Raw genomic sequence first — 11112 nt, 5'->3', positions numbered from 1 at the left:
AATATTATTTAAATGTATAAATTTAAAAATAATTCACTATTAAAAGATATTAATATTAAATAAATTCATATATAACAATAATACATAATATATAATTCATATATTACAATAATATTATTTACATTTATAAATTCAAAAATAATTCATTGTTAAAAAATATTAATATTAAAAAATTATATATAAAAATAATACACATATATAATTCATAATTCGAGATGACACTAATTTGTAAAATTACTTAATATATAAAAAACATAATTAAGTTTCATAGTTAACGATAAATATTGTGAAATTGTCATATGTGTTCAATCAATAAATTTAATTAATTATGATTTAATATAACAATATAAATAATATTTGATATTGATTAAATATAATTATTTATATTAATTATAATTTATTATAACTAATTATTAAATGATTAATATAAATAATTAATTAAATAGATATATAATTATTTATTATAATAAATTATTATAATTATTAATAAATTAATTATAATTTAATTATTTAATATAATTATAATTTTATATAAATATTTATTTTTATAATAATTAATTAAATAATTATATTAAATAATTTAATTATAATTAATATAATTATTTATTTTAATGATAATCACGAGTCCCTCCGAGGAGGGACTCCTTCTCCTCATAATATGAGCATGAACTCAATTTTTCTTTTCTCTAAAGGTTAATCCTGTGTAATGTCAAAAAAAGAGAAAATGGAATCCTGAAAGGCTTTCTCATTGGAGTTGCTCTTAGAGACTAAAATCGTACTTAACCTATATTGTTGCTATCTTTAACTTGTAACCATTAACAGTAATAGTATTATATATTTGATTTTTTACGGTATCTTTCAATTCAATAAGTTAAAAACTAATCTGTTGTGGATCGAAGCTCCATCTAAGAGTTTGGTGTTGGCTAATGAGTTGTTGTATGTACAAGGCAGAATTCGAACTCTCAACACTTGTTTAAACGAACTAATTTAGTAAACTAAATTTAAAATCGGTAATATTAGAGAGACAAAAAAAAATCCAAACTTATTTTTTTTAATATTTATTAATTGTATCAACAAATAATAAATGCTAAATAAAATAAATTTAAGCCGTTTTGGCTGATTTTTTTTTTCTAAATATAAAAAAGTATAGGTAAACAACTCCTAACCAACCAACTTTAAATAACAGCAATTAATAATTATTAATTTTATATTTTTTAAAAAATAAAAATTAAATAATCACTAATTAATGATGATAATTAATTAGTGCGGAGTGCAATTTAAAAATATTTGATGGCTTGTTGTTGGCCACATTCTTGTTGATTACCCCCAAATATTATTGAATACAATGTATACATTAAGTTGTCATATTAGCTTTTAATGTTTGTCTTAATAAAGCATCCAAAAATTCGGAAACAACATATGTAGAGATAATTTTCCATCTCTGTCTTGATAATCCTTATCACAATGTGACTCACATATATAGGTCCATATAAAGCCCAGAATGTACAAAGAAAAAATGCATTAAAAGAGTAAATAAATTACAAAACCAAACCATGACAAGAAAGAAGGTGAAGTTGGCTTACATTCCTGATGACTCAGCAAGAAAAGCAACATTCAAGAAAAGGAAGAGGGGAATTCTGAAGAAGGTGAATGAACTCAGCATTCTATGCGGCATTGAAGCTTGTGCTATAATCTCGAACCCTTTCGAATCTGAAGAAGCAGAGGTTTGGCCAGATCCAGAGAGGGCGAAAGAAGTGATTGAGAAGTACAGTAATTCATCTGTGATTGACGAAAGTAAGAACATGAATCAAGAAAGCTTCATGCTGCAGAGAATCGCTAAAGCGAAGGAGTTGCTGAAGAAGAAGCGTAAGGAGAATCGTGAAAAGGAGATGCTTCTTTCTATGTATAAGTACATGAAAAGTGATCAAGAACTACCGGATAACATGACTGTTGCGGATTTGAAACAACTTGATAATCTCATTGATCAGAGCATGAAGGACATTGAAATTAAGATGGTTCTTGAAGATGAAGATGATGATGAATAGATATATATATATATGTATGTTCATGTTATTATTATGTTTGATGAGAAGTGTGAACCTTAAAATAAAACTAAACTTCTTCTATTCATGAGCTTTAATGTCAATGCGGAAGGGTTAGCCTGTTTTAAACAGGTTTAATTTTATCTTTTTACATATTAATTGGTGTTTATTTTGTATTGGATTCATGGCTGGGTCGGTCTATCACCTGTATTTGTTTGTGTTATAAGGACTCCTTATTTTATAATGGTGATGTAATAATCTATTTTTGTGCTACATTGACAAATGAATTATATTACATGTAAATTATATGTATATGCTATGATGATAAATTAAATGAACATGTATGTCACATTGATAAAATTATAAAAATAAAAGAATTCACGTTTGAAACCAAAATTTACACTAATCTAAAAAGAAATAAGTTACACAAATGTGATTTTTAAAACACGTTATTTGAAGTGTCGTATTTTTTATTGATTAGAACATGCCAATCAGCCTATCACTTTCTTTATTAGCAAGGGCATGTGAAATGCGCGCTAAGTGTATGTGTGCTTTCTTTCTCTTTGTTCACAAATAATGCATGCTTCTCTTATCTTATGTGCACACCTGACGTCTCTGCTCCACCTGTATATTGAGGCAGACACAAGGGGGACAAGTATAAGCTTTGCACCATAGTCATCAGAATCCAACTAGTCAGATTACTGATTTTTTGGTTTATTGGTTTAACTGAAAAATTACTAATTGAACCAGTTAATTTGGTCTTAGATAAATAAAAAATATAAAATAATCAAAAATTTAAAATTAAAATTTAAAATATATATCTTTATTAATATTTTAAAAATAATTAAATCTCAATAAATTATAATTCAATTATTATTAAATAATTATATAAAATTTTAGTATTTTTTATAATTTTTTTATTTTTATATTAAAATAATTATTTTTAATTTTATTTACTAACTAACTAGTTTATATTTATTATATTATTATATACTATATATATTTATTAAAAATTAATATTAATAAATATTGTATAATAAAAAAAGAATAATTATATTATAATTAATAAAAGTATTTAATATTTTTTATTTATATATGTTTAATAATATTTATATTTATGTTAATAATTATGTATAATAAAAAATATAATTAATTTAAATATAGATAAATATAAAATTAAAATAATATCTAATAAAATTATTGTACATTTTTATTATATAATTAATCATTATTATATAAAATAACAAGAAATAGCAAAGTCTAATAATAAGGAAAGCGTGTAGTAATAAAGAGGATTTGGGTTCAAATTTATTTTAAATTTTTTACTTGAGTAGTTCGGTTGGACTAATTTTGATGATTTTGTTGAGTTTGACTGATTTTTGTTGATTCTAAACCTTAAATAGTCTTAAAATTGGACCGGACTAATTGAGTATCAGTTCATCAGTTTTTAGTCGAATCGGTAAGGTTAATCCTATTCTTATAAAACTATGCTCTCCTAACTTTTTGGAAAAAAAAAAGTATTTAATTTAACATAAATAAAGCCTAATCCAAAAATTATAAAAAACTATTTTGTACAAAAAAGTGCTAACAAGGCCTATGAGCCCATCATTAATTAATGGACTCTGAACACTATGAAAGTATGACCTTTAAATTGAAGTTAACAAGTATAACAAGGCCTAAAGTTAAAGAATTTAAATCGAAGTCACAACGTTAAACCTTCTTTTCCCTTGTGTGATAATGTGAAGTAAGATATCATATATGCAACTATAGAAGAAGACAAAAGATGTACTGTTTTTAAAGAAGAAAAGACAAAAAATGTAATAAAGTTTTCTTTATCAATTTTATTTTATCACTTATGTTTGAAAAATTAAAACCAAAGAAGTGAAGAACCAAAGATAGATGGGTATGTCTAAAACAAGCTCAACAATTATGTACTTATTGAATGAGCCACACTTATATAGGCCATTAGATTTTATTAGATGAAAATTAAAGGCTAATATAAAAGAAGAACATTGATAGACTCTAATAAATATAAAATATCCTAATATATAAATAAATGTTTTAAATGGCAATACTTTAATACACAATACTTTAAACGACAATAAAATATTTTATTCTTAAATAATTAAATATAAAATATATGAATATTTTTTATTTATTTAAATTAATTATTATGCAAAATTTTTTTATAATATTAAAAAATTATATTAAAATAATATTTTAAACTATAACTAACATAAAAATATAAAATAATTAAAATTTTATTTTATATTACTTGACAAATAATTAGACTATTATATTTAAAATTTATTAACTAATTACGTTTATTAAAGATATTATTATATAATATAATTTTTTATAAAAATATTTTAAAAATATAATTTATTTAAAATATTATATATAATACATGAAAATATTAACTTTTTTATTTTTTTAAAAAAAATAGAATAAATAATATAATTTTAAATACATACCTAAATAAAAAAGTTAATATTTTCATGTATTATGTATAACTTTTTAAATAAATTTTACTTTTACAAATATTTTGATAAAAAATTATATGATATAATATATTTAACAAAGTAATTAGTTAATAAATTTTAAATATAATAATATAATTATTTATCAAGTAATATAAAATAAATTTTAATTATTTTATATTTTTATATTGTAGATTAAAATATTATTTTAATATTATAAAAAAATTTTGCATAATAATTAATCTTAATGAATAAAAAAACTTATATTTTTGTATTTATTTAATTTATATTTTTTAGAACAAAAAATTTCTACCTTTATATAGTAAAATATGTAATAATCTTCCTAATATATATATATATTAGAGGTGGCAAAACAGGTCGAGTCCGTTGGGCCGACTCGCCGAACTCGCTAAAAAAGGTGGTCGGACTATGTAAACCCCGATTAAATTAGTAGATAATTAGTCAATAAATTAGTTTTTAATAAGGAGGATTAGAAATGTGAATATTATATTAAATTAGGGTAGAACTCATCGAAACGAGAATTTTGACACTAATTTCGAAGAAAACGGTCTAAAATTGGACCAAAAGGACCGAACCGATTGAACCGGACCCGAACCGGGCTATCGGTCCAACCGGACCAGCCCTTTTAAGTGAGCCCAAATCATTTCTTCCCCTTCATTTAACAGAAGCGTAGTTGCAGCACGTAAAGGGGAGGGAAGAACGAAAACTTCACCGAACCCTTACGGCAATCTTTCATACGCCGTAACTTCTCCGTTCGAGCTCCAATCGCCGCACCATTTGCGGCCACGCGTTCACCGCGTTGAGCTCTACATTTCTACCAGAACAATTTCATAGGTAACTTGCTATTTCACTTCAGCCTTTCATTTCTCCCAATTTTCGAGTTTGTTGAATTTCTTTGATTTTTGATGTTTTAGGATCCAATTAGCTTGAGAGAAACGTTCACTCTTGCTTATGTGAAGCTTGGGTAAGGTGAGGATACGATAATTCTATTTTATTTTCATTGAATTTGAGTTTTGAGTATTAAATTGGATGTATATGTGTTATGAATGTGTATTAGGTTGTGAATAAATAATTGGAGCTTGAAATTGTGAATACTAGAACTTGGAGGAAGCAGATTAGTTGAGTTTTGAGGGGCTGTCTTGGTTTTGAATAAATAGCTTTGGTCGTTACGTGGAAATTGGCCAAGGTATGGTTTAGGTTTCTTGCATTTAATATATAATGTTCTATGAAAACTTAGGCTAGATGACCATAGGATAAGTTGGAATGCAGGTGTATGTTTAATGTTTAGTAATTTGTCGATGAATATATATTTGGTTAAAGTTTATTGGATAATTAGTTATTAACTAATGATTTGGTGAATTATTGATTTGAGGTATTTATGTTAAAAGCCTAGGATTTGTGAACTATGATTCTTAGTTGAATTTTGGTTGTTGGATTTGAATATTGTATGAGTTTAATTGTTGATCTAAAGTAAATTTATTATGGTGATTGTTATGATGATGAGGAAGGGTATGTTGAATTGAAAAGAAAGCAGGTTTAGACCCGAAAAGGGTGGCAAAGTCCGAGTTTTAGAGGAGATGCTGCCAAAATTTTATAAAAAATTAGAGATTTTGTTTATATGATTATTTAAAAAGATTTAGATTTAAAGGTTATATGGTTTGATTTTGAGTTATTAAGAAAATGAGTATGTTTTAAGTTTGATTCATTTAGAAAAGAATGGATTATGTTCTGAATTGGAACTATTGATGGACGGAATGAGAGGTGTGATAATGAAGGATAAGGATTGAATATGATTGATGTATGATGATGAATGAAATGCGATTGAGAATGATGTGGATGTTGATGAATTATAATTGAATTATTTATATGGCTTATGAATTTGAATAATCTGAGATACGAGATTTCCTGGATTAAGTGCCGTGGCTTGCCACCACGTGTACCAGGTTGAAAACTCGATACTCTGTTGACCCTACGACGTAAGTGTGACCGGGCACTATATAAATTCCCGGGAATGGTACCCCCATTGAGCAATATTGATTATTTGAGAAATATCTATGCATAGACTCTTGGGGATGCACATCGGGGGACCGTCTAAGGACAATTCAGACTTGTCGGGTTGGCTGGATAACTGACAGATGAGCCTCATCAGCCATAGGACAGGCATGCTTCATATGCATATTACTTGAATTACTTGCTTGTGCTCTAATTGGGTGTGCCTATCTGTATTTGCCATGCTAAATGTGTATATGTTACCTGCAGTAGTTGTAAACTTCTTGTGTTTGCCTTTATTTGTCTATTTGTTTGTGAAAATACATGATGGAGTTGGAGGTATGGAGGAATGGCAGTATAGGACTTAGATTTAAGGTTAAGTTAAGTTAGGATTAAATATTTTTAGGAAATCACCTTTTATGGCTTCTGTTTAATACTTTAAGCTCTATAATCTGAGTGTCGGCATTCTAGGATTGCCTCTGGCATTCCCAAGACCTTATATATTATGTGTGTGGCACCTTTACCATACTGAGAACCTCCGGTTCTCATTCCATACTATGTTGTTGTTTTTCAAATGCAGGTCGAGAGGCATCTCGTTAAGCGTCTGGACTCTTGAAGCGGAGTGGTTACTAGGATATTTTGTTATGCTATGATGTATATATATGTACTTAGCTTTCTCTCCGCATGACTTATTCTTTTTGATCCTCTTAGAGGTTTATGGAGAGGCAGGATTGTGTATGTGTTCTTTTGGGTTTTGGATATGTATGTATATATGTGTAAATATTCTCCGACCAGTCTAGACTTCGCAGGCTGAGTTAGGAGCTTATTATTTTGTATCTTTGGCACTCTATTTCCACTTCTGTTATCTTATGTTTAATAGTTATGGTTTTCTTAGTACGCAAGTTAACTCGTTCCTTGAGCGTTGCGCTTTTATTTCGCGATTTTTGTTTCCTCTATTCTCCAAGGCTCCTAGCATATTATAAATCTTCTGCTATTATATGTACTCATTTTATTTTAGAGGTCGTAATACCACACCACCTCTGTTTTACGACTTAAGCGTAAAACTTAGCGTGGCAGGGTGTTACATTATGGTATCAGAGCAGTTCGTTCCTATAGAGCCTGAAAGACGGACTGATTGTACTTCTGTGCATTCTCTGTATATGTGTGTATGTGCTATTAGGATATCTGATTGATATATGTGGCATAAACATTTGTGAGCATACATTTGGAACTTAAAGCATTAGACCTGCGATATTGAGACTGATCAACTTAATATCACTTGTTTGGTGTGTATAGGGACCAGATGTCGACTCACAGACGCGGTCCCGGGCGAGGTAGAGGTAGGACAGGCACCGTTACTCCTGCTTCCATAGGGACTGATCCAGTAGACTTTATGGCTGCCCTGGGAAATATAGCTGCAGCTATGCAGGCAACAGTTGAGGCATTGGGTAATAAGATAAATCAGGGTAATCATGGGAACGATAATGATGAGGATGGTCCTATGACACTTGTTACATTTCTGAAAGTTCACCCTCTGACCTTCAGGGGAACCTCAAATCCCACTGATGCAGATAATTGGATTCAGGCTATGGAAAGGGCGTTACAGGCACAACAGGTTCTTGAAGAGCAATGGGTTGAATTTGGAACTTATCAGTTGCAAGGTGAAGCTCAGTATTGGTGGCAGGGAACACGACGTATCCTGCAGCCTGATGGTGCTGCGATTCCTTGGGAGGTTTTTCGGACAGAGTTCTATAAGAAATACTTTCCTAATTCAGCTAGAAATGCCAAGGAACTTGAATTAATGTAGTTAAAGCAGGGACAGATGACTGTTGCTGAGTATACCAGTAAATTTGAGGAGTTATGTCGCTTTTCTCGTATCTGTCAAGGTGCGCCTGAAGATTTTGCTGAATGGAAGTGTATTAAATATGGGGAGGTCTTCGGAGCAATGTTCTGAGCTTCGTTGCCCCAATGGAGATTAGGGTGTTTTCTGAATTGGTGAATAAGAGTAGGGTGGCTGAAGATTGTATGAGGAAGGCGGCAGCAGAGAAAGGAAGTTTGAGGGTGCCTTTTCAGAGGCCTTCAGGGAGGAAGTTTGCCCCGAGAGGTAGGAATTTCAAGCGTGGAGGCTTTGTTCCGCAGCAGACTCAGGGTCAAGGTAATTACAGAAGGCCGAATACTAATGCTAGTCAAGGAAAAAGGTTTGGGAAGCAGCCACAGCAAGATCTAAATTGTCAGAAGTGCAGAAAGTATCATCCTGGAGTTCCGTGCAGACTAGGACTTGGAGTGTGCTATTCCTGTGGACAGCCCGGGCATATAGCCAGTAATTGTCCTGAGAAGAAGAACTATGAGACTGGTAGGGTGCAGCAGCCGGGAAGAGTATACACCACTTCTACCATTGGTGCTGAGGGATCTGAGACACCTATTAGAGGTAATTGTGAAATGGCTGGTAAAATCTTAAATGCTTTATTTGATTCAGGAGCAAGTCATTCATTTATTGCATTTGAAAAGGCCTATGAATTAGGATTGAGAATGGTGGTCTTAGGTTATGATTTGAAAGTATATAATGCTACTCATGAAGCTATGGTGACTAGGATAGGATGTCCACAAGTTCCCTTTCGAGTACAACAGCGTGAATTTGTGCATGATTTGATTTGTTTGCCTATGACTAGTCTTGATCTCATTTTGGGATTGGATTGGTTATCCAAGAATCATGTTTTGCTTGATTGTTCTAAGAAGTCAGTACAGTTTATGCCAGAAGGGTCAGAAGCATCGGTTGTGGTGAATAGTTACTATTTGAATTCTATGATAGTAAACTGTTATGGAACCGAATGTCAGGGTATTATGTTATTAACTGCGGGAGTATCAGGTGATGATCAGAGTTTAGAGCAGATTCCGGTTGTATATGAATTTCCAGATATGTTTCCGGATGATATTAATGAATTTCCACCTAACCGAGAGGTTGAATTTGCAATTGAGTTGGTACCTGGATCCGGTCCAATTTCAATTACTCCTTATAAGATGTCGCCTTTAGAAATGGCTGAACTGAAGGCTCAGCTGGAAGATCTGTTGGGTAAGCATTTTATCCGACCAAGTGTTTCTCCGTGGGGAGCGCCAGTGTTATTGGTAAAGAAGAAGGATGGGAGTATGCGGCTGTGTGTCGATTATCGGCAATTGAATAAGATCAGTGTGAAGAATAAATATCCGTTGCCTAGAATCGATGATCTAATGGATCAGTTACAGGGTGCCGGTGTGTTTTCTAAGATTGACCTGCGATCTAGATATCATCAGATAAGGGTTAGAGATGAGGATATTCCGAAAACTGCTTTTCAGAACCCGTTATGGTCATTATGAGTATACAGTGATGTCTTTCGGGTTAACTAATGCCCCGGTAGTATTTATGGATTATATGAACAGGATTTTCCGACCGTATCTGGACAAGTTTGTTATTGTCTTCATTGATGACATTCTTGTTTATTCTAAGACTGAAGAGGAGCATGCTGATCACTTGCGAACTGTGCTGCAAATTCTGAGAGATAGGAAGTTATATGCTAAGTTATCTAAATGTGAGTTCTGGAAGAGTGAAGTCAAGTTTCTCGGCCACGTGGTGAGTAAGCAGGGGATAGCTGTGGATCCTGCTAAGGTGGAAGCAGTGATGAATTGGGAGCGACCAACTTCAGTGACAGAGATCAGGAGTTTCTTAGGTTTGGCGGGGTATTATCGCAGATTCATTAAGGGATTTTCACAGCTCGCCTTACCTTTAACTAAATTGACTAGGAAGGATACACCTTTTATCTGGACTCCGAAATGTGAAGAGAGTTTCCAGGTATTGAAGCACAGGTTGACTACTGCACCTGTATTGGTATTACCTGAACCAAGTGAACCATTTGAAGTGTATTGTGATGCATCTCTGAAAGGTTTGGGGTGTGTTCTGATGCAGCACCAGAATGTTGTAGCATACGCCTCACGGCAGTTAAGGCCGCATGAAATGAACTACCCGACACATGATTTAGAATTTGCTGCTGTTGTGTTTGCTTTAAAGATTTGGAGGCACTATCTCTATGGCGTTAAGTTTCTTGTTTTCTCAGACCATAAGAGTTTGAAGTATCTTTTTGAGCAGAAAGAGTTGAATATGCGTCAGAGGAGGTGGATGGAGCTTCTGAAAGATTATGATTTTGAATTGAATTATCATCCAGGAAAAGCGAACGTTGTGGCGGACGCTTTGAGTCGGAAGTCTTTATATGCAGCTTGGATGATGCTACGGGAGGAAGAGTTACTGAAGGCATTCCAAGTTTTGAATTTGGGAGTTAGAGAAGAATCTGGAATCCTGTGTTTGAGTCAGTTGCAAATTTCTAGTGATTTTAAATCAGAACTTCTGAAGGCTCATCGAGACAGTGAAGCGTTACGTAAGGTATTACCAGCAGTCGAACAGGGGAAATAGTGGAGAGTGTCAGAAGGACATGATGGTTTGTGGAAGTTCAAGAACCGGATTGTTGTGCCAGATATTGGAGACCTGCGACAGAGAATCTTGAAGGAAGCTCATAAGAGCGGGTTTTCAATTCACCCAGGGAGCACTAAAATGT

The 11112-nt window shown here is 31.8% G+C and overlaps 1 protein-coding gene across 1 annotated transcript; it reads left to right on the top strand.

Annotated features, from left to right (window-relative positions):
* The first annotated feature begins 1406 nt into the window (after window positions 1-1406).
* On the top strand, window positions 1407-2352 carry LOC112780074 (agamous-like MADS-box protein AGL80). The gene has a single exon (XM_025824415.3). It carries the CDS (start codon window positions 1554-1556, stop codon window positions 2043-2045), a length of 492 nt encoding a protein of 163 aa, XP_025680200.1. The 5' UTR covers window positions 1407-1553; the 3' UTR covers window positions 2046-2352.
* The last annotated feature ends 8760 nt before the right edge of the window (window positions 2353-11112 follow it).

Source organism: Arachis hypogaea, chromosome 19 (genome assembly GCF_003086295.3).
Source record: "Arachis hypogaea cultivar Tifrunner chromosome 19, arahy.Tifrunner.gnm2.J5K5, whole genome shotgun sequence".
NCBI classification, from domain to species: Eukaryota; Viridiplantae; Streptophyta; class Magnoliopsida; order Fabales; family Fabaceae; genus Arachis; species Arachis hypogaea.
The sequence above is the reverse complement of the archived record's forward strand: the minus strand, read 5'-3'. Positions and strand labels throughout refer to the sequence as shown.

Bases quoted from the DNA above. Each gene is read 5' to 3' on its own strand.
- LOC112780074 (XM_025824415.3), top strand. From the start codon at position 1,554: ATGACAAGAAAGAAGGTGAAGTTGGCTTACATTCCTGATGACTCAGCA.